This window comes from Rattus rattus, chromosome 3, assembly GCF_011064425.1.
Source record: "Rattus rattus isolate New Zealand chromosome 3, Rrattus_CSIRO_v1, whole genome shotgun sequence".
Classification (NCBI taxonomy): Eukaryota; Metazoa; Chordata; class Mammalia; order Rodentia; family Muridae; genus Rattus; species Rattus rattus.
Genome location: NC_046156.1, coordinates 49,187,872 through 49,212,575, shown reverse-complemented (window position 1 = coordinate 49,212,575; position 24,704 = coordinate 49,187,872). Strand labels below are relative to the sequence as shown.

General features: G+C 43.3%; 1 protein-coding gene across 1 annotated transcript in view; it reads left to right on the top strand.

Moving 5' to 3' along the window:
* Positions 1-642: 642 nt before the first annotated feature.
* LOC116895357 (calcium-binding mitochondrial carrier protein SCaMC-1-like) overlaps positions 643-24,704 on the top strand; it is a 45,766-nt gene continuing 21,704 nt past the window's right edge. Inside the window, exons 1-3 of the mRNA XM_032896655.1 lie at positions 643-872; positions 4,803-4,929; positions 20,845-20,932. Of these exons, the coding sequence (XP_032752546.1) occupies positions 690-872; positions 4,803-4,929; positions 20,845-20,932 (398 nt within the window). The 5' untranslated portion in view covers positions 643-689. The remainder of the gene's footprint in view (positions 873-4,802; positions 4,930-20,844; positions 20,933-24,704) is intronic.

Genomic DNA, 24,704 nt, shown 5'->3' with positions numbered 1-24,704 from the left:
AGGTCCCGATGCCTACTGGTTGATCTTCCTTGGCATGAGGGGTGGCGTTAGGACCCTAGATACTGAAGGGAAAGGGTCTCATTTACTCATCCCTTGAGCATCAGCATGGGGAAAACCAACTTCACTCAAGACCTGAGTGTGAGGGAACAGTAAATGGAGAACGAATCACCAAAACTTAGTCAAAACCATTCCCAGGGCCAAGCAGCAGCTACGGCACTACCAATAATGGTTATTTTGAAAAAGTTGCCAATCTGTCTCACTGGGCTGTATTAAGGTGTAAAAGGCGGGGAGGAGAACCCCACTCTTACATCACAGACCTTCGAGAGGCTCTGGGAAGCTTCTTGGAAATTATGTGAGGAGATTCTGGAGGCCCGGCTGCACTTTCCATGCTTCCTGCGAAATGAGCTCTCCTTAGCTGCACTTCACAGGACTTGATATTCACACACTCTTCTAAGAATACCTCTAAGGTCTGGGTGGTCATAGTCTCAGGTACCCGAACGTCCAACTTCCGGTGAGGGAAGCCTGGCGCGTGGTGCACGGTGCCAGGTTCCGTCCTGGCAGTGCTCCGGTTCTCAAGGTTCCGCTGGGGAACCGAGGGGCTCGAGTCTCAGGCGGTTGGGGCTGGCGCGCCTCAGATGCACGAAAGTGGTGTGGTCTTTGGGGGTCGTGGTGGCCGCAACTGCGGGGCCATGCTAAGCTGGCTGCAAGATGTTCTGTGGCCCTCCAAGGCCCCCAAGAGTGACTATGATGACCTGGTCTTTGAGATCCTCTTCGAAGACCTGGACCGCAATGGAGATGGCGTGGTAGACATCACGGAGCTCAGGGATGGGCTGGAACACTGGAACTCCTACTTTGGCAAAGACCCCGAGAAGGTGAGCCACTGAGAGAATGTGGCCCTGAGAATGTTGGAAAGAAGTTGCACAGACGCACAGAGCTCAAAGCCAACTTGCCGACCTGCCCCTTCCAGAAATTTCCAGAGCTTTTGGAGTAGGTGTGAAATTTCTTTCTGTGGGGTTCTTCATGAAGAATATCATAACCCAGTGAAATGTGTTGTCAACACATCTATAGTTATGTTATAGTTATAGATAGCGACTCAGAATAGTCATTATCTGTAAGGACAAGACCGCTCGTGCTTTTGCAGAAGATTCTGAGCATTTCCTGTCGTAAGGGTCAGGACAGTGTTAACCTTTGTGTAAAGTAAACCTGCTTTTGCTCAAGATCTTCTACAAACTATACGCAGACGAGTAGCCCAGAATTGGCATCTTTCTCAACAGTATACAAATCTATGGCGAGTCAACAGACTTACATTTTGCTAGTGTCTAATAAACTAGTATTGTCTTCCTTTTCTAAAATGGCCACCACCCCAATGGCCCCTTTCTAGTTCCCTGGTCTACAGGTACTCCAAGTTAAACACACAAATGTAAAGATTTACAGCTCTCATCCACAAGTGTGAGAATAATCTTTCTGGTCTGGGTTAACAAAGTATAATTTTTTAAAAGTTCCATCTCTTTACCTGCATAGCCATGAGTTCATTCTCCTTTATGGCTGAATAGAATTCAGTTGGGTATATGCACCACATTTCATTTTCCATTCCTCAGCTGATGGGCAATGAGGCTGTTTTCATTTTGTGATTATTTTAGACAGAGAGCCAATGAACATGACCCAACATATATCTCTGTGGTATTAACATATAAAGTCCTTTGGGGATACATACCTGTCAGTAGTAATGTATGGTAGATCTATTTCTAGCTCTTTGAGGCCCCTCCCCGATACTGATTTCCATCCTGGTCACTTTAGTTTTCACTCTTACAAATAACAAGTGAGGGCTCTCTTTCCTGTCACTGCAGCCAGCAATTGTTATTTGCTTTCTTGATGACAGTCGTTCCGACTGGGTTACAATGAAATCTCAATGATGTTTTAATTTCCATTTACTTGATAGATAAAGATGTTCAACATGAATGTTATTTTAGTTGTGTGCATTTCTTCTTTGAAGAACTTTCTGTTCAGTTCGTTAGCCGATTTTAAAAGGGTTCTTTGGGTTTCCTGAGTTCTTCGTGTATTCTAGACACTAATCTATTAGATGTATAACTGGCAAGGTTGTTTTAAAAATGATGTATAACTAGGCTGCTTCTTTAGTCAACAGTTTGCAGTATGGAAGCCTTTCAATTTCATGAAGTCCTATTTGTCAGTTGTTGACCTAATTTCCTTCATGAGGGATCCGGTTCAGAAAGTGTGATTCATGAGCTCCCTACTCTGTTTTCTAGAAGTTTTGGTTTCATGTCTAACATTGAGATCTTTGATCCATTTGGGAGTGCTTTATGTGCAAGGTGAGAGATAGGGATCAAATTAAGCTCTTCAGATAGATATTTATTACAAGTACTGTTTCCTGGAAGCAGGAAGACCTGGTTCTGCAGAGCTTAAAACCAAGTAAGCAGTAGATATCCTCCCACAGGCCTTGCAAACTGGCCAATTTCAGTTTCAATATCTTACTATCCTGATGTCAGCGTCTAACAACTTAGTCTTCTGCCCATTAGCCCTAGAGCCTGCTGTCAGGAACACTCTCAAGCCTGCAATCTACGCATGTCAGAGCACACCAGGCTGTTGCTCTTCCCATCTAAGCTAAATGCTCTCATGCAAGGAAGTGACATTATGCCCAAGCAATGAGCAATCAAATCCTTCATATGACCTTTAACCTAAAAGCTGTTAATGTCTTATTTCCAAATATCTGACCAAGGCATTAACTTACAACATCTCACTGTAATAATGCATTTCAGGATAATTTTGCATGCTTGGATAGTTGTTGGCTCCATAGTGTTGGACCCAAGACTATGGGAATCACAGAGCCCAGAGGGGAACAGAATGGAGACCCTAGACTGGCACTGTGTGGTTTTCTGCTTGCTACTAGAACATACAATGAGTCCCCAATCCCCAGTTCTTTATAACCCTTAATTTCTTGTGTTGTGTGTTTGAGGAGGTGGTCCATTCATCTGGCCCGTATATTTTTGTATTGTGTCATGGTTAGACACCTGCTGCTTAGTTTAGCTATGACTCTGGAATGGCCAAGTGATGATTGGTAAGTAGAGCTTTATGCATGGTCTCTGCTAATTAGCTGGACTGGTGACTGTTCATTTTCTGGGTAGTGCTTCTAGTTGCATACTTGAGTGGCTTCTAGTCTGATCTATCTATCTATCTATCTATCTATCTATCTATCTATCTATCTATCTATCTATCTATCTATCTATCTATCTTCAGAAGAGAAACTTGAGGACAGTTAGACAGCCTTAGCCTGTTCTTTTAGGATGAGTTACTTCTTGGGACAGGTGAGACCAGAGACTATATTTCCTAGAAGTGTACCAAAGAGTATCGTCTCTTTGTCAACTTAGACTATAGATTTCTGCTTTCGGCTTATTTATTTGTTTGATAGAATAGCTCAGGGAAATTGAGTTACCATGTTTTTCCAAAACATGTGTATATTGCTGTATTTTTATAATTACATTTTTTTACTGCCACGCAAATTTTCCACACATCATTGAAGCATCCACTCTTGTTTCTGTCTAGTGCATGTTTCCCCTTGCGCATCCCAGGCTCCCGCAGTCTTCCTTTATGAAGCCCCTCTCAATCTTTCCAGCATATCTGTCTCATTTATTACACCAAAGCTTTCTTTCAGAATGAGAGGAATGGCCTTGAATCCTTGCATTATTGCACCTAACATATGAATATAGGCATATGAATATATTGCCTTCGGTATATGTACCCTCTCTCGTAGTCTATAATTTGCTTCATACTAGAGACTTTAGCTTTTTGCCTTTTTAGTCCCAGCAGTGTGTAGTATGTAGTTTGCTGTGCACAGTGTATGTTACGTAATACGCGATATATGGCGTGTGCCATGTGCAGTGTGTGTGATGTTCAGTGTGCACTGTGCGGTGTGTAGTGTGCAGTCTATGGCGTGTGCTATGCACTGTGACCCAGTTTTCGGCTCATAACACTTATTTTTAAGTTCAAAAATATTAAGTATGAGTTATCTAGTTATTAAAGGCCTCTATATCTCCAACTTTATACTAGACATTGATGGTACAAAAGTAAATAATATATGTCTAATGAGGTAAGAGTCTGCTGGGCTCGGAATATACAACATATTTTTACGTATGTTTTTGAAAGATTTATTTATTTTTCTGTATAAGTACTTTGCCTCACTTATGTAAGTACACTAGGCTTGTGTCTAGTCCCTACGGGGTCCAGAGAGGGTGCTAGATTCCTCTGAACTGGAGCTACAGATGGCTGAAAGCTGCCATGTGGGTGCTGGGAATGGAACCCAGGTCCCCTGGAAGAGCAGCAAGTGTCTTAACTGCTGAGATATCTTTCCAGACCTGTGTTGTTAGTTTTCAGGTTAAAACGCTTAAGGACTTAGTGAGACTCGAGCCTACATGCTTACTTCACAAAGCTAGGTGTCAGAGCATTCGTCTGGGGAACATACTTGAATTTCATGTTTATCACGTTTAGTAGACAGATTTTTGTCTCTGATGGAAGAGGCTATACATCTTAGTATCTTCAAGCCCTTGAGGTGTGTACCTGCAGTGTTTACTAATAAAGTTCCTATTTATATCTGAGATGGCCTGACAACTGTTGACTTTAGTACTTTACGGATTTCAAGAGCGTGAGTCTCGCTTCTTGTGTGTAGATAATGGACACGTGTGGAAGTCATGATTAGTACGACAGAAATATCCTGATGTTAACATGTCCTACTGTTAGCATGCCATAGTGGATCTACCTATGATTGTGGCAACAAGTGTCTTCTCTTGTAGAAAATTCTTAAGAGTGCAGATTCCAATGCCGATTCAGGACTGGATTTTGGAGAATTTGTGAAGTACCTTCAAGACCATGAGAAGAAAATGAAACTGGCATTCAAGAGTCTGGACAAAAATGCCGATGGTGTGTGTATGTTTCGTCCACAGTTAGCTTGATGCGACTAAGTGTTAGCACTGACAAGTACTTTTTCTGTCTTTCATTTACTCCTGCTGTCAGATCCAATTTATTATCTAGAATAATTTTTAAATTACTGGGAATATAATAGATGTCGTCAGGTTTCTATTGCTGTGATAAAACATAACCAAGAGCAACTTGGGGAGCAATGAGTTTATTTCTTCTTAAACTTGTAGGTAACAGTTGACCACTGAGGAGGTCTGGGCAGGAACCGAAGCAGATGCCACAGAGGAGCGCTGCTCTGGCTTGTCCCCTGGCTTGTTCAGTTTGCTTTCTTCCACACTCCAGGACTGCCTGCCCGTGGACGGTGCTCCCTTCCTACCACATCAATAATTAATTGAGAAAATGTCCCACAGGCTTGTCTGTAGGGAGGTATGATGGGGGCATTTTCTCAGTTGAGGTTTTCTTTCCTCAGATGACTGGTTTGTGTCAAGTTGACAAAAAACCTAGCCAGCACTAGGTTTGGTAATTTCCCTAAATCATACGTGTATATATACATGGTTTGTTCGTTTGCCTTGAGACCCAGGCTCACATAAATGACTGAAAACTATGTACCGGACAGTTATGGAAACTATAATTATGAGTGAAGTGTGTCAGAGTTAGCATGGCATATGGTTTTGCACGATTGTTGTGATGAATTCCTTCAGTTTTGTAGGAAATTCTTGATGTTCCAAATCACACTGTGTAGCCCTGGCTGGCCTGGAACTTGCTTTGTAGACCAAGATGGCCTCAAACTCACAGATCTCCCTACCCCTCAGCTTCCTGAGTACTGGGATAAAAGGTACGCATCATCATGTCTGGCGCATTCAGAGTGTGTGTGTGTGTGTGTGTGTGTGTGTGTGTACATACACATATCCTATATAATGAGTGTTTTGCCTGACATGTATGTCTGTGCATCACATGTGTGGCAGGTGCCCATGGAAGCCAGAAGAGGTCATTGTGTTCCACAGGATTGGATTTATAGACAGTTATGAGCTGCCACAAGGGTGCAGTCAGTGCTGTTAACCACTGAATCATTTCTCTAGCCCAGTGGTTCTCAACCTCCCTAATTCCGTAACCCTTTAATACAGTTTCTCATGTTGTGGTGACCTCCAAACATAACATTATTTTCGTTGCTACTTTATGGCTGTAATTTTGCTGCTATTATGAATCATAATGTAAATGTTTTTCCCCCCAGTAGTCTCAGGTAACCCCTGTAAAAGGGTCATTTGAGACCCAAAGGGATTGTGGCCCACAAGTTGAGAACCATTGCTCTAGCCCCTCTTTTAAAATTTAATTATTTACTTTTGGAGACAGAGTCTCACTGCATAGCCCTGGCTGGCCTGGAACTCACTGTGTAGACCAGTCTGGAACTCACTGTGTAGACTAGTCTGGAACTCACTGTGTAGACTAGTCTGGAACTCACTGTGTAGACTAGTCTGGAACTCACTGTGTAGACTAGTTAGGAACTCACTGTGTAGACTAGTCTGGAACTCACTGTGTAGACCTCAGTGTAGACTAGTTAGGAACTCACTGTGTAGACTAGTTAGGAACTCACTGTGTAGACTAGTCTGGAACTCACTGTGTAGACTGTCTGGAACTCACTGTGTAGACTAGTCTAATAGATACATCTGCCTCTGCTTCTTGAATTCTGGAATTAAAGGCATACACCACCACACTTAATTATATATTATATAATAAAATCAGTTTTTCAGAGCATTATATCCACTGAATTTAAAGCTTTGTGTATTGGGTAGTCTTCTATTTTTCTTTTTTTTGTAATAAATGGAAAATTTGGTGTGGGCATTTAAAAGGTGACATTTGTGGGCATTTGAAAGGTGACACTTGTGGGCTGGCAGCATGACTTTGTGGGCAGAAGTACTTCCTTACAAGCCAGGTAGTCCAAGTTGATCTCTTCTCTGGAACTAGCAAAACAGTACAAGGAGAGAGCCACCTTGAAAGCTGTCCTCATGCCTTCACAAGTGTCCTGTGGCGGCACATGTGCCTGATATCCCACCTCCCCCTCTCCCTCTCCCTCTGCCTCTCCCCTCTCCCTGCCTTCTGACGATCTTGATGCTTTTGAAAATATAATTGTTTCAGGAAATTTAGTTGATGCAAACTTCTGAAAGAAAATAAAAATTGCTTAGAATCCCGCTCTTAGTTTCTTTTCTGATTGCCATGATGAAATACTTTGACAAAGTGAGGCCATGAAGTCCATCCACCCCCAAATCTGAACTGTTGCCATTGCTCTTGTCTACCCGAAATGGATGGTAAGAGTATTGCTGAAAACACCCCACTTTTTGGTCACAGAACATGGAGAAGTCAAACTCGCCTGGGCATATCCCACCCCATGGCTGGCTTTCATAGTATAGGAGGGTGTGCTGCAGGCTTCTGGGGCAAGACAACTCAGCCGTGGCCTTTGAGAGCCACAGTACAATCTGGTCAGGCAAGGTACGACTCTTGGGGCAATAGTATCACGAATGCTACAGGGGGAACTGTTTCCTGGTTGGATTTTAGGCCTGCTGCAAAGGAGAGAAGTCATGTCTGGTACTATAAACATTTTCAAGAGTTGGTGGTCAGGAGTTGGGGTCTCATAGGGAACCCATTATGGTTTTCCTAATCAACATGTGGTTGGTTACCCAGAATACAGGGTGCCTATCCCTGAATAGTTAGATCTAGTTGTTTTGACAAGGATGCTACAGGTGCAAAAGAGGGTCCCATTTGGTGACCTCCAAGGGCAAATCCCTCTTTTTCAGTTATGTAGAGGAAAAAAGGCCAAGCCAGGTCAGGGAGATGTAAGGCTGGGGCCTTAAGGAGAGCCTGTTGGAGCCTTGGAAAGGGCTTGGTAACAGGTTTGAGAAGAGGTTTGTGGATGGGGCCTAACACTACTTCCTATAAGGTGTGAGAAAAGAGGGAAAAGGCAGGAACCAAGGAATGTAAAAAACTAGCTATTTCTAGGAATGATAAAAATCTCTTCCTTTGTAGAAGGAACAGTTAGATTCTGTTTCTGTTAGAGACTGAATCAGATTCTTTCTATCTAAGGTAATAGCCTTGTGGGTTGGGGTACTTGTTAGTCCCAAATGGTGACCTGAGGAGTGGACAGTTGGACTTTAGAAGCTGAGACCCTGTAGCCTCGACTGGAAAGGACATGTAGAAGAGCAGAGGTGTCAGCTTGGCTAATTTTTAGGGAAGGGCTACAGAGAAGGATTTCATCTATGTGGTGTACACTTTCAGATTTAGGGAGAGACAGAGAAAGTAAATCATAAGCCAGGGCCTGGCCAAACAGATGTGGGCTGTCCTGGAATCCCTGGAGTAGAACAGTCCAGGTGAGTTGGGTAGAGAAGTGGGTGTTAGGATCTGTTCAGGTAAAGGCAAATATATTCTGTGACTGGGCATCTAGAGGGACAGAGAAAAACCCATCCTTGAGATCTAGGACTGAGAAATAGGACGTCCCTGAGGGGATGGTAGAAAGAAGTGTGTAAGGGTTGGCCACAACAGGATGGAGAGGAGCCACTGCAGAATTAATGCACCTGAGGTCTTGAACCAGGTGATAGGTTCCATTAGGCTTCTTCACTGCTAGTATAGGGGTGTTAAAGGGGGAAGAGATGGGGTGAAGGAATTTTTTCCTTAAGAGGTCAGAAATGATATGCTTAAGTGCATGAGACTCTGGAGAGAGAGAGAGAGAGAGAGGGTATTGAGCTTGGGTGATGTAACTGATAGAGTCTAGTAATTGGATGACAACAGGAGAATGGGTGTTTAGCAACAGAGGGGTTCTGGACATCCCAGACTCAGGAGTTTACCTGAGAAGCTGGTAAAGGAAGCAGTGTTAGTGTTAGTGGGTTGACTGGCAGAGGGGCTGTGGTGAGCTTGGGTTTAGGCGAATAGGTGAGAGCAAAGGAAATAGAGACTCCCAACTTAGCTAGAAGATCCCTTCCCAATAAGGGGACAGGACATGTTGGCACGACCAAAAAGGAACACCCCTGAAAATGCAACTAAGTGGTGGGGTCTGGTGAGGAAGGTAAGGTGTCCTTCTACCCCAACAATAGGAAAATAAGAGGGGAAAGTGGGTCCCCCCAACTGTAAGGACTAAGTAAGTGGCCCCAGTGTCCAAGAGGGCTGCCCACATACCGTGATGGCTACCTGGGGCTCCCTGCTGGTGATGGCAGTGGTCAGGTCGGGGAGCTCAGGCCTCTTCAGTCGATCAGCTGGAGGGTTATCTGGGAGTGATGTTCCTCTGTCCTGTGCGACATGAGGGCAATTGACAGCCCAGTGTCCCTCTTGATGGCACCTAGAACATAACCCCTTGGCTTGCAGAAGTTAGGGCAAGCCCTCGCCCAGTGATCTTATTGACCACATCTGTAGCAAGAGCCTGGTGGTCTCTAAATCTTAGAAGACCAGGAGTCCAGGGCAGTGGCTGGGGCTGGTCCAATAGCCTTTGTCAGCATATGGTATTTTTGTCTGCAAGCCTTCTCATCCCTTATATGGTACACTTTGGAGGCTAGAGCCAAAACTTTGCCTGTGGAGTTAGGGGTCCCTTCTCCTACCACCTAAGTTTAACTTTTATATTGGGGTAGCTCTGGGAAAAAAGTAGATAATCAGAAGTTGCTTACCTTCTGGGTTCTCAGGGTCTAGATTAGTATATTGTAATAATTCTAAATTGTAAGGCATTCTAAAAACTGAGACAGGTTTTCTTGTTTGCCCTAGATGAACTCTTAGAGTTTTTCAAAAATGTACTGGTTTTAAGGTTGCCCTACGGAGACCAGCCAGGAGGCAGGTTATGAATTTATCTCTGACTAAAATACCACCTGCAGAATTATAACTCCATTGAGGATCTTGGTCAGGAACTGCCTCAGATCTGATGGATGTGTTCCATTTGTTTGATGAATCTCGTCTGCGTGCGTTCCCACCTGCTCCCAAACTCACCTGCATTCATCAGGAAGTAAGTTATTAGTGAGGATCATATGTACATCATGGAAAGTCAGACTATAGGATTGAGTAATGCACTGAAACTCTTTAATAAAGGCAGAGGAGTTAGAGGCATAGGAACCCAGTCTGCTTTCCATTTGAGAAAGTTCACTCAGCAAGAAAGGACCATGTACTCTGACAAGGCCGGAAGGACGATGCTGGGTCAGGTGTCCCTGGGGGAGAGGGACTTGGGGGTTTGTCTGTGGCCTTAGGGGTGATGGGAGGGTTGAAGGTAGGTGCCAGTGCAGGGCAATTGGAGCGAACTGCAACTGGCACAGGAGGAGGGGAGGGGTCTGGAGAGGTTGAGCAAGGAGGCTCTGGGGCAGCCTGGTGAGAAGGAGAAACTGAGGTGGCAGTTTGGGTTTTTGGACAGTGGGAACAGAAGGTCTGTGACAGAAAGGAGGTGGTTGTTAGCTTGATCGAAGGTTTCATGGCTAGGAGAAGTTACGTTGTGGAACAAGAGGAACACAGAGAGGGGTTGGAGTGAAGACAGGTAAGCACTTGGGCAAGGGGACCTCTTTCCATTTACCGGACCGCTGGCAGTATGTATGAAGATCCCGTAAGATACTTGGGTCCAATGTGCCATTAAGTGGCCATTTGGAGCCGTGGTCTAATGGGCACTGACTCCAGACCTTATTGTAGAGGTGCATTAGCTTTGATGCCCTCAAGTCGGGCATTAACTTCAGAGATTTGAGATTTTCCAGGGGACATCCCAGTGGGCAGCCTGGAGGTACAGTTTGAAGACCATGGAGCACCCACTGGGGAGTTACTGATTAGTTGTACTGGTGTCTGGAGAATAATTCAATAACAAAATTTCAGCCAGGCTAGATGTCCAAGTTGTCACTTGGACCCTCTAGAGGCTACACAGTGAATCCAGGACTCACCGGAAAGTGTCTCTACCCAGGCCTAGGGTTTCCTGAACAGCTGCACGTGAAGGAGTGAGAGAGGCGCTTTCGAGGGGGTAGTGACCCATGGGTCAAAGTCCTATCTTGTATGTCAGCTAGGCGGTTGGTCATAAGGACCATAACCCTGAAACGCCAATCCCTTAGCTCATAATGGCTGGCCAGGCCTTTTTTTTGGGGGGTGGGATTGGAGCCCTCCCTGCTGACTGGAGGAAAAAAAACTTACCAATCTGCCAATGTTTGTGTGAGAATTTTAGTAGTCTGGTAGCAGGAAACATGAAACTGTATGGTTGGTGCGGGCCCGTCTGAATGAGTAACCCACGTGGCAGAAGCTAGCCCATGTGGTGGACCTTGGAGGCAGCAGCTCACGAGGTAGAAATTTGTACCTCCCGCTGAGGTAACAGCAGCACACATGGTGGAAGTCTGTGGGTCCCTCAGTGTGGGTGGCGGTGGTCTGTAGCTGCGGTAGCAGAAATCCATGTGGCAGCATAGGTGGCTGCAATGGCGGCAGCTCACAACCTTCGCGGTGGAGCCGTGGTGGCTGAGGCAAGGGTGGCGCCTGCCATTCCCGGGTTCCGCATCAATGTTGTGTTAGCATCATGGCTTGCCTCTGGACAGACCACACCAGGCCAGTACAGTTCCACGTGAGAGAGGTTTATTGTGGGGAAAGGGGCAAAGGGGGCGATGAAGACAAAAGGAGAAAAGAGAAAAGGGTGAAGGTCCGGAAGGGTCTGCTTTGTATTTGGGCAGTGATGTAACCACCTGCAAGTAGAGGTGGGAGGTGGGCCAGGTGGACTCTGGGAATGAATAGGGATTGCTATGGCAACAGATGCATGACCCTGTGGCCTATGGGTGACATCACCTCCATCAATGGATTCGGAGGTGATCTGCAACTATAAAGCGGGTTCCTGACTGTAAAGCCAGTTCTTGATGCCAACAGCAGTTACACTCACGAACTCCCTTGCGCAAAAGCTGCACATGATTGGGCCTGTCAACCTTTCATCACGAGGCCCCACCCCTCCTTTAGGGATGGACTCTGACCAGTTAATGGTGGTGAGGGGAAGGTGTCACTGTTTTAAGTGATGTAATTCCTGACGAGCTGCCTACGCTCCAGTAAATAACACACACACACACACACACACACACACACACACACACACACACACAGGAAGTGTTGGGGGAAGGAAAAGGTTTCACTGGGAGATGGGGGATTAGAGAGGGTATAATGAGGTGTTAATGTTACTTAAGTGTATTATGTGCATATAGGAAACTGTCAAAGAGACCGAAGCATCGGAAGGGATAAAAGACTTATTGTGATTCACAGTTCAAAGGGACAGCCCGTCCTGGTGGGGCACTCACAGTAGCAGGGGCTTGAAGCAGCTGGCAGCTGGCTGACACAGAGAGATGATCTTTGGATATGATCTCTTGACAGAGCAGCCCTGTTGCTGGATTAGAATTCCTCTACATACAATGTTTCTATTATCCCTGTTGTAATGCTTAATCTTGGTTTTCAACTTGAATCAATTTGTAGTCTTCTAAGAGATAGTCTCTGGGCCAGTCCCTGAGGGTACTTTTTGGAAGGATTAACTGAGGGTGGGGTGGGGTGGGGTGGGGAAATGGGTGTGTGGTATGCAGGGCGGGTTGATGTGTGAGTAGACAGATTGGGGTAGGGAGATAGATAATCCATCAGCAGTGGATAGCACTCTTTGGCAACATCCCAATTAAACAGAGGTCTGAGGTAAAGGAAGTTCTGCTCTTGCCTGCCAACTTTTACTCCTTACTTGTGAATTCATCTACTCTTGTCACTGCTACTGCCATCCTTTGCTGACACTGGAACCTAACTTCTTTGGCCTTTGTGGTGGTTTGAATGAAAATGATCTCTATAAGACTCATGTGTGTAAATTCCGCAGTTGGCAGAAGTGTTTGGGAAAGATTTGGAGGTGTGGCCAGGTTGGAGAAGGTGTTTTAGTGGTTATGGGCTTGAGGTTTCAAAAGACTTGCCTCATTCCCAGTGTGCTCTCTGCCTCTTACTTGTAAATCAAGATGTGAGCCGCCATGCCTTTGCTGGACCATCATGGACTTTAACCCTCTGAAGTCATAAGCCTTGTTAAACACTGTCTTTTGTGAGTTGCCATGGCCAAGGTGTTTTATTACAGCAAGAAAAGTAAGACAACCTTCAAAACTGAACGGAAGACCAGTGGCTGCAGGGATCAAGGCCTCTGGCTCTAAGAGGGGCTGATGACCTATCCAGTCTCATAGATTAAGCATCTGTGAAGTCTTCAGGATCTCCAGCACAGAGACAACCACTGTTTGACTACCCAGACCATATTGTGTAAACCAGTGTAATGTATGTTCATTCCACCAGTTTTGTTTCCTTATAGAAACTTAAGTATTATATGTTAATACACCTTGGTAGTAGAAAAATGCTTCCAAGGCAAATAAGTTTCATATCAAGAAGTTCCTGAGTTTTTAATAGCTGAGTAGTACTCCATTGTGTAGATGTACCACATTTTCTGTATCCATTCCTGTGTTGAAGGACATCTGGGTTCTTTCCAGTTCTTCCTGGTTATTATAAATAAGGCTGCTATGAACATAGTGCCCTTGTTATATTTTGGAGCATCTTTTGGGTATATGCCCAGGAGAGATATAGCTGGGTCCTCAGGTAGTACTATGTCCAATTTTTTCTGCAGAACTTCCAGAGTGATTTTCAGAATGGTTGTACCAGCTTGCAATCCCACCAACAATGGAGGAGTGTTCCTCTTTCTCCACATACTTGCCAGTATCTGTTGTTACCTAAGTTTTTTATCTTAGCCATTTTGACTGGTGTGAGGTAGATTCTCACATTTGATATTCTTCAGTTGAGAATTCTTTGTTTAGCTCTGTCGCCCACTTTTTAATAGGGTTATTTGATTCTCTGGTGTCTAACTTCCTGAGTTCCTTGTATATATTGGATATTAGTCCTCTATCAGATGTAGGATTAGTAAAGATCTTTTCCAAATCTGTTGTTTGCTGTTTTGTCCTATTGACAATGTCCTTTGCCTTACAGAAGCTTTGCAATTTTATGAGGTCCCATTTGTCGATTCTTGATCTTAGAGCATAAGCCATTGGTGGTCTGTTCAGGAAAATTTCCCCTCTGTGTTCAAGGCTCTTCCCCACTTTCTCTTCTATTAGTTTCAGTGCATTCAGTTTTATGTGGAGGTACTATTCAGCTATTAAAAACAATGACTTCATGAAATTCTTAGGCAAATTGATGGAACTAGAAAATATCCTGAGTGAAGTAACCCAATCACAAAAGATCACACATGGTTTGCACTCACTGATAAGTGGATATTAGCCCAAAAGCTCGGAATACCCAAGATACAATCCACAGACCACATGTACTGGCTAATTTTGTGTCAACTTGACACAAGGTGGAGTTATCATAGGAAAAGGAGCCTTAGTTGTGGAAATATCTTCATGAGACCCAGCTGTAAGGCGTTTTCTTAATTAGTGATCAAGGGGGCAGGACCCAACCCATTTTGGGTGGTGCTGTCCCTGGGCTGGTAGTCTTGGGTTCTATAAGAAAGCAAGCTGAGAAAGCCAGGGGAAGCAAGCCAGTAAGTAACATCCCTCCATGGCCTCTGCATCAGCTCCTGCTTCCTGACCTGCTTGAGGTCCAGTTCTGACTTCCTTTGGTGATGAGCAGCAAGATGAAAGTGTAAGCTGAATAAACCCTTTCCTCCCCAACTTGCTTCTTGGTCATGGTGTTTGTGCAGGAATAGAAACCCTGACTAAGACACCACATGAAACTCAAGAAGTTGGAAGACCAAAGAGTGAATGCTTCAGTCCTTCTTAGAAGGGAGAGCAAAATATTCACAGGAGGAAATACAAAGTGTGGAGCAAAGACTGAGGGGAAGGTCTTCCAGAGATGGCCCCACCTGGGGATCCATCCCATATACAGTCACCAAACACAGGCAGTACTGTGGATGCCAAGAAGTGCATGCTGACAGGAGCCCAATATAGCTGTCTCCTGAGAGGCTCTGCCAGAGCCTGAAAAATACAGAGACTGATGCTCACAGCCAACCATTGGACTGAGAACGGGATCCCTAATGGAGAAGTTAGAGAAAGGACTGAGGGGTTGGGGATTTAGCTCAGTGGTAGAGCGCTTGCCTAGCAAGCGCAAGGCCCTGGGTTTGGTCCCCAGCTCTGAAAAGAAAAAGGAAAGAAAAAAAAAAGAAAGAAAGAAAAAAGAAAAAAACAAGAGAAAGGACTGAAAGACTGAAGGGGTCTTCAACCCATAGGAAGAACAACAATATCAACCAACCAGAGCCCCCAGAACTCCCAGAGACTAAACCACCAACCAGAGAGAACACATGGAGGGATCCATGGCTCCAGCCATATATGAAGCAGAGGTTGGCCTTATTGAGCATCAATGAGAGGAGAGGCCCTTAGCCCTTTGAAGGTTCAATGCCTCCCCCCTCCCCCCTGTGTAGGGGAAAGCCAGGGCAGAGAGGTGGGAGGGAGTGGGTGGGTGAGTGGGAAACACTCTCATAAAGCCGGGGGGCGGGGATAGGAGGACTCCAGAGGGGAAATCGGGAAAGGGGATAACATTGAAAATGTAAGCAAAGAAAATATCCAATAAAAAATTAATAAAGACTAAAAGAATATACAGAATTGATTCTCTGAAAGAAAAACAATATTGGCAATCTTAATAAATTTAATCAAAAGAGAGGACTGTAAACTAATAAAAGTAGAAAAAAAAGAAAAAAATGTATCCACTTGGGAGTGGATATATAAATATAATATTAGGTCTTGACCTTCAGAAATATCATTCTAGAAGCATTACCATTTGCCCTCTACTGGCTTCATTCTTTGAGTAACCCAGTTGTTGAAGTAGGTATAATTATCATCCGGGATACTACCTACCATGCAGACTTCAGAGCTCAGGCCCGGCGACCGTCAGAGGTGCTGCCTTGGTTAAGCTGACTGCTCTCTGTTGTCATCTTGGTCTCTGTAACTGCGTATGTTATGGCCATTCCCTTTGTGTAGGGTTTGGCCAGGGTAGTTGAAGGTGAGAAAGAGAGTACTGCACTTGTTATGGGCTGAATTTTGTTCTTTACAATACTTCATTTTTCTTTTGCTTATAACCCTTCAGGCAGCATACATTTAGTACAATGTAATACACTTTATAGAATTAGCAAGTGTTAACTGATTGTACTACTGGAGTTCCTAATATAAAGTATTTCAAAAATATTTGCCCACAAAATTGCCAAGTCCTAGGGGAGTTTATCAATCTTTGAACGAGATTACATTTAGCTGGGTAATATGCTAAGTTGACACAAGCTAAAGTCATCTGAGGAGGGAACCTCAACTGAGAATATGCATTTATAAGATGGGGCTGTAATCAGGTTTGTAGGCATTTTCTTAATTTGTGATTGATGGGAAAGGACCCAGCCCATTGTTGGTGGTGCCATCCCTGGGCTGGTGATCTTGGTTTCTGTAAGAAAGGGGGCTGAACAAGCCAGTGAACAACACTTCTTTATGGCCTCTGTATCAGCTCATGACTCCAGGTTCCAGCTCTGCCTTACTTTCTGCCCTCAGTGCTTTTGATGGTGAACTGTTCCATGGAAGATAGTGATTTACATAGAACTTTAACCAATTTAAAAATATTAAACTTAACAGATGAGCATTTGTTAAGTAAAGAGCTATCATTTGAAGAAACTTTGGTTTGTAGGCCAGTAAACTCCTCTGTCTGAGTTTGGAACACTTGAGTCTTGTAAAAACAAAATGAGATTGTGTATGAAAAAGTGTCTTTGTTGATGGATTAATACCTCACATGTACATAGTTTCTCAAACATGATTTCTATAAATGGTTTATGTAAATGAAAGTTATAACTAAATCCATGGTAGCATTTTGGTGTATTTTTTAAGTCAGGAGACACTAAAGTTGATATAAAGAATATGGTAAGGAAACTGGAGAGATCTTACCCTAGCAACTTAACAGCACACCTGAGAGCTCTAGAACAAAAAGAAGCAAACTCCTCCAGGAGAAGTAGAAGGCAGGAAATAGTCAAACTCAGGGCTGAAATCAACCAAATAGAAACAAAGAGAACAATAAAAAGAATCAGCAAAACCAAAAGCTGGTTCTTTGAGAGAATCAACAAGATAGATAAACCCCTAGCCAAAGTGACTAAAGGGCTCAGAGGCAGTATCCAAATTATTAAAATCAGAAATGAAAAGGGAGATATAACAACAGAAATAGAGGAAATTCAAAAAATCATCAGATCCTACTACAAAAGCCTATATTCAACAAAACTGGAAAATCTAGAAGAAATGGATGGTTTTCTGAAAGATACCATATACCAAAGTTAAATCAAGAGCAGGTAAACTTTCTAAACAGGCCCATATCCCATACAAAGAAGTCATTAAAAACCTCCCAACCAAAAAAAGCCCAGGACCAGATGGATTTAGTTCAGAATTCTATCAGACCTTCAAAGAAGACCTGATACCAATATTCCTCAAACTATTCCATAAAATAGAAACAGAAGGTTGGGGATTTAGCTCAGTGGTAGAACGCTTGCCTAGGAAGCGCGAGGCCCGGGGTTCGGTCCCCAGCTCCAAAAAAAAAAAAAAAAAAAAAAAGAAACAGAAAGAAGACTACCTAACTCATTCTATGAAGCCACAATTACTCTGATAACTAAAACACACAAGGACCCTACCAAAAAAGAGAACTTCAGACCAATCTCGCTTATGAATATCGATGCAAAAATACTGAATAAAAATTCTCACAAACTGAATCCAAGAACACATCAAAACCATCATTCAACATGATCAGGTAGGCTTCATCCCAGGGATGCAAGGTTGATTCAATATATGAAAATCCATTAATGTAATCCATATGACATATAAACAAACTCAAAGAAAAAAATCACATGATCATCTCCTTAGATACAGAAAAAGTATTTGACAAAATACAACCCCTTCATATTAAAAGTATTGGAGAGATCAGGAATTCAAGGCCCATAACTAAACATAATAAAAGCAATTTACTGCAAACCAACAGCCAATATCAAATTAAATGGAGAGATACTTGAAGCAATCCCACTAAAATCTGGGACAACACAAGGATGCCCACTGCCCCCTATCTCTTCAATATAGTACTTGAAGTCCTAGCTAGAACAGTAAGACAACAAAAAGAGATCAAGGGGATACAAATTGGCAAAGAAGAATTAAAGGTAGCACTATTTATAGATGATATGATGAAAGAAATGCAGGGATGGAAATGGAGAAGAGCCTGAGGAAAAGAAGGTCCAATGACAGGCCCAAAGTGGGTTCCAGCTCACGGGGAGGCCCCAAGACCTGACACCATTACTGAAGCTATGGGGAGTTCACAAAAAGGGACCTACCATGATTGCTCTCCAAAAGACCCAACAAGCAGCTGAAAGAGTCAGATGCAAATATGTGCACCCAAACAACGAACAGAAACTGCTGACCCCTATGGTCGAATTAGGGAAAAGCTGGAGGAATCTAAGGAGGAGGGCAACCCTGTAGGAGGACCAGAAGTCTCAATTAACCTGGACCCCGAGATCTCTCAGACACTGGATCACTAAGCAGGCAGCATACACCAGCTGAGATGAGACCTCCAATACATATACAGCAGAGGACTGTATATTTGGTCAAGGTTCAGTCAGAGAAGATGCACTAATCCTCAAGAGACTGGAGGCCCCAGGAAGTTTAGAGGTCTGGTGTGGTGGATGGGGTGGGGACATCCTTGTGGAGACAGAGGTGGGGGGAGGAGGTATGGGATGTGGAACTCTGGGAGGTGGGGTGGACTGGGAAGGGAATAAAATATGGAGTGTGAAAATTAATTAATTAATTAATTAAAAAAGGAGAAAAAAAGAATAATGATATATACATTTAAGACTTATCAGGGCCAGTAAGATGACTCAGTGGGAAAGGTGTTTGCTCTGCAAGTCTGACAACTTGAGTTTGATCCCTGATCCTACAGTGAAAGAATAGAACCTGTTTCTTGAAACTCGTCTTTTGACTTCCACATACATACTGTGGCACTTGGATATGCCTATGAACTGCAACAATGACCAGCATGGCACAATAATCCTAAGGGTACAACAGTGACACGCATACCTTGGTGGTAACCAACAGCTCTCTTATTGGACTTAAGATCTGATCAACAAGAGAGAAATTATGATTGGCACTGGAAACCTAGCCAACTGCCAAAGGCTTGCGAAGTCATGGATTCTGGAGAAAACTTACAACTGCAACTTTACTAACTAGCACAATCCCTAGTTATACTCTAAATATTTGCCCTTCAATACCTACAGTAGTCTTTACTCCTCATGGAGGAAATTTCTCTTCGCAACAGATGGAGACCATGACAGAAGATCACGTGCAGAGCTGTGGAGCCCAGTCCCAACGGATAACATCTGCAACACAACTCCTGCATCTACGAGTCAGGGGTCATTACTGAAGAGAGGGCAGAAAGTTACACCTATGGAGTCTCACCAACATGGCCGCCTAAACAAGACATGAGCAAGGACAACACCCATAGACATGCTAATGTGGAAGGAGGAAAAAACTTCAAGAAACCTCAACCTTAGACAAAGAGTAACAGCAACTAAGGAATTCTAAAAGCTAGATAAATAGTCGTCCCCAGAGAAGAGCATACCAACTGGTTATCCAGTAGCAAATGATTAGTCTTAAAGCATACATACAAGTAAGGTTTCATGGACTTAACAGGTTGTATTTATACATATAAGAGCACATGCACACATAAATAAGTAAACACATACTCAACACATCATGACAATTAAAACATGGACATATAGTTGAGAGCTGGGGGAGTGTACGGGAAGAGTTGGGGGGAGGAAAAGGAAGGGCAAAATGATATAATTATATTACAATCATAAGGTTTAGAGCACTGGCTGCTCTTGCAAAGGACCCAGGTTCAACTCCCAGCATCCATGTGGCACCTCACACTGCCTGTAACTCCAGTTTCAGAGGGTCTGACACCCTTACACAGACAAATATGCAGGCAAGACACCAATGCATATAAAAATAAGGATAAATAAATCATTAAAATGAAAATAGAAAAAATATACAATAAAAGTAAAAAGAATCTTATTTTTTTTAATTTGGAAAATCATACATTCCAGTTGCGTTTTAAAGTTGAGGAGAATACAGAATTTTAATTTTTCCTTCACAACATTGAGCAGTGTGAAAGTGAACTACGTAGTAGGCATATGTCTTAGGGTTTCCTTGCTGTGAAGAGACCCCATGACCAAGGTGACTCCTACAACAGGAGACATTTAATTGCTGTTGGCTTACAGTTTCAGACATGGTTCAGCATCCTAATAGGGCCATTTCCTGTGGGCCAAGCATATTCAAAACACCACAGCATATAAATGCATACACATATAATAAATACATATATTATATGACACACATACCTTGGTGAAAACCAACAGCTCTCTTATTGGAATTAAGACTTACTCAAATATATATGTTATTTAATATAGCACATGCTTCTGTTAAAAGAACTTGGTTCCTCTAAGGATGTTGGATCATTTGCTTTATAAACAGAGTCCTTTATTCTTGTGCTCCTGAATCAGGTTGCCAGCACTAACTTCCTCAGCTCTTTTCAAATAGGTACAATAGTCAAATGTGTTAAAATCTATAGTCCTTGGGGTCAGGTATTGTTTGAAGTTTAGAATTTGGAGTTTATAGACATGCAGTGTGCCCATGGTTTGTAATATTTTAAGCGATGTCTGAGCCATGAGCTATTCATAAATATTTTTGTCCTGAACCGTGAATGTTCACACCTGGACTAATAACTGGGTGAAACAGTTCTCCAAATGTAAACTTGGTGCCAACACTTCCCAGTTTGGAGGCTTTGAGTCATGAACTTGGGAGTAAAGACCCACCAAACACAGACTCTCCAATCCAGTATGGTCGCACTCTGAGTGTGCTTTGCCTTGCCATCGTTTCAGATTCTTAACTTGGTGTTTTTTACTTTTTAAAGGCGTAATAGATGCTTCTGAAGTAGTTGCTGCCGTGAAATCATTGGGAATCCACATTTCTCTCAATCAGGCCAACGACATCCTGAAAAGGTCAGCCTGTGCTCTCGTCTCTAAGAGCTTTGAATTTTATAGTCTATGCCAGAAATTAGCTGCTATATATGTGGCATTTTGGGTGTCATCTCTCATTTTTTAGAGAGATTTTTTAAAAAATTCTGATGGATTTACAGTTCTGAGATGATTGAACATGCATTCCTTTAGCCTGAAAGAGTGGTATATTATCCATTTTTATTAATTTATCTGCAGTCATCCCTGTGGCAAATACATTAAATTCCTTTTTCTCTTGGGGGTCTGGGGAAGATGGCTTAGGACTTGTTGTGAAGCCTTAGGACTTGAGTTTGATTCCCAGGGTCCACATAAAGTCTATGTATGATGGCCTACTCTGGGAATGTGGAGGCAGATTAATTCCTTGAGCCCATTAGCCAGCCAGCCCAGCCTAATCAGTAAGCCCCATGTCCCTACTGTGTGTGTGTGTGTGTGTGTGTGTGTGTGTGTGTGTGTGTGTGTGTGTGTACATGACACAAGCTAAGGTTATCTGGAAAGAGGAACCTCAACTGAGAAAATCCATCCATCAGGTTGCTTCTAGGCAAGTCTCAGGGGGCATTTTCTTCACTAATAATTTTTGAAGGAGGACTCAGCCTCCTCAGGGGTACCACCCAAGGGCAGGTGATCCTGAGTTGTAGAAGAAACTAATGTTCAAGCCATGGGGAATAAGCCAATAAGCAGTGTTTCTCCCTGGCCTCTGCTTCAGTTCCTGTCTCCAAGTTCCTGTCCTGAGCTCCCACCTTAACATCGCTACACATATCTTCTTTGTGAAACACAAAATCGAATTGGATTATTATTCTGGTTATGTCTCCTGTTGCTGGGATAAAATACCCTGACAAAGCAATTTAAAGGAGCAATGTTCTGCCTGACTCACAATTCCCTGTGACAGTCCGTCGCTGTGGGGAGTCAGGGTGGGGGATGGGAGCTGCTGGGCACAGAACATCCACAGTCAGAGCAGAGCCCACGAACCAGTGCGCGCTGGTGCTCAGCACCTTTCCATCCTACAATACAGCCCGCCCACAGTGGGTGGGGCTTTCCATGTCCATTACCATAATCAAGATAATCCCCCAGAGACGATCACAGAGGCTAGTGTAACCTAGACAGTCAGTCCCTCAAGGTGTGGCTGGAGCCTTGTCTCCTAGGTGTTCGGTTGACAATTAATACCAATCATTACAGTTATCTATTTCTTAAAGGCTTAAAAGAACTTACATAAAACTAGCTAAGTTTTCTATTTTCTTATGTGTGAGGAGTCTAACTAAATTTCATTAACAGTTAAAGAATGACTCGTACTTTCAAGTCCTTAAGTCAGTTTTAAAAAGCTGTTTTTTTTAAAAGCTGTGTGTGCGTATGAGTGTGTGTATCCTACAAAAAACAATCTAAAGATTCAGTCCAATATTGTCAAAATTCTATCACTATTTTCCATAGAAAGAAAAAAATCTTAAAATTTATCTAGAAGCATAAAAGACCCTGTGTAGCCAAAGCAATACTGATTAAAAGAACAGTGTTGGAAGTATCACTACCTGATTTCAAATTGTACTGTAGAGCTATAGTAATAAAAACAGCATGGCACTTGCACAAAACCAGAGAGAGCAACAGAATAGAATACAGGACCCACATACGAGTCAGGCAACCATAGCTACCTGTTTCTTTCTGACAAAGATGCCAAGACTACACATTGAAGAAAATAGCCTTGGAGGGTGTTGGAAAGCTGGATGTGCTGACGTACATTCTGTGCTTCATTCAAAACAAGATCCTTATCTCTTACCCAGCACAATAATTAACTGGAAGTGGATCAAAGTCCTCTTGAGACAGCAGGAGGAAAAGGTAGGGAAAACACTCCAAGATACAGATATAGGCAAAGGCTTTCTGAATATCCAGTCAGCTATTTACAGATGAGACCACATGGAGTTAAAAAGCAGACAGAATAGATAAGCCAGTGGGAAGTTGGAAAAAGTCTTTACCATCTGTACCTGACAGAGGATTAATATTCAAAATCTTTAAAGAGCTGAAAACAAATGAAACAACAACACACAAAGAAACAATTCTGACACGGTCTGTGGGGTTGGGGAAGTGGCTCAGTGCAGAAGCTGGCAGGGTGGCTTACGTCTGTGATCCAACTGCGGAGGCAACGACAGTCAGCTCCTGGGTGTTTGCTGCCTGATCACTGAATCACCTTGTCGGGGTGGGTTTGGTTCACGGAGCGGCTCTTGGGCTCCACCTTCATGCTGACCTTCCTCTTGGCCGTCCTGGTGGCTCGAGGTGTGAGTCATGTGTGATGCCTTTCAGACAGCGGTGAGGGTAAGCCTCTACTACACTAACTGCTGCGACCTGCCAAGTGACCTGCCACTGGGGTGGTGGGAGCTGTTCATCACGTCTTCTTGTCTGTTCACTTCCTTCCAAAGTGATGGCTATATCCTTTCCTTAACCACAGAGTTTGTATGTCTTTTGAAGAGAACAACTTCACTGAAAAATTTCCAATTTTATTTTAAAATTTTTACTATTTTCGTTTGTGTGTATATATGTATGTATGTGGGTGGGTGGCACATACGTGGCACCTGTGCATGTGGAGGTCAAAAGAAAACCTGCCAGAGTTGTTACACAATTTCTCTTGCTTACTTTATTATTATTATTATAGGTTGAACTTGCTTAAAGGATGTGTTCTTTATCATTGTTACTACAAATTGCTAAATTACATAATTAGTTCATCAATTTTCAGATTTCTGCTAGAAATAAGAATAGACTTTTGGGTTTGGTGGTGGTACTGGGAGTTGAACCTCACACACACTGGGCAAGTTCTCCACCACTTCCTATACCTCAGAAACAACAACAGTGTTGCAAGTGCTTTTTTTGTATGTCCCGCAAGAGTTGGTTTGTAAATTGTTATTTTCCTTATTCCTTCCTTCCCAACAGCTCAGCTGCAGACTTTCCATCAAGCACACAGACCTTTAGTACTTTCTTTTGGTTTGTCCTTTGTTCGTTTGTTGGTTTGGAACAAAGTCTGCCAGGCCTGGCACTCACTCACTTTGCAGCTCATGATGCCTTGAGCTCATTGCTCTGTCTCAGCCTCCAGAAAGCTGGAAATGCAAGTGTGAGCCACCACAACTATAGTCGTTTTATGGGGGGGCTGATGGAATCCTTTGTAACTTAGTATTTGACCAGGGATTCAAAGAGGCCACTTGAATACAGAATTTACCCACAAGTCCCTGCGCTCCAGGGCTCTGAGTTGCACGTCTGTTTTGTTCTCTGCTTAGGCTCCCACTTTATATGCTGCTGTTTGGGAACTATTCCCAGTAGAAGCAGCATGGAGGGAGTGTGGCCCCTTTGTTGCTCTTCTCCACACAGGAAATGCTTCTCTCCAGTGCCTTCCGACACTCATCTCCTGCATTTTGCAGTTCATGGTGTTCACAGTGATTTCCCTGGCCTTCAAATTGTACTAGGCTGCTTGTCAGGAAAATACATTTTGTTTCACAAAATTGTCATTTAGAAAAATACTCTTAGAAATCTTTCCCCCACTCGCTTTACCTTTTACCTAGACACGAAGAGACATTTTTAAGGTGAAATTTTCATTTTTATTATTGTGTGTATGCTCGCAAGTGCACGTGAGCAGAGTGGGCGGTGAGAGACAACTTTTAGAAGTCAGTTCTCTCCTGCCACCGTGGGTTCCAGGAATTGAACTCAGGTCATCAGACTCGTGCAGCAGGCACTTTGACCCGCTGAGCCATCTTCTCTGGGGATGTTTGAAGGCTGAGTTAACACTGAG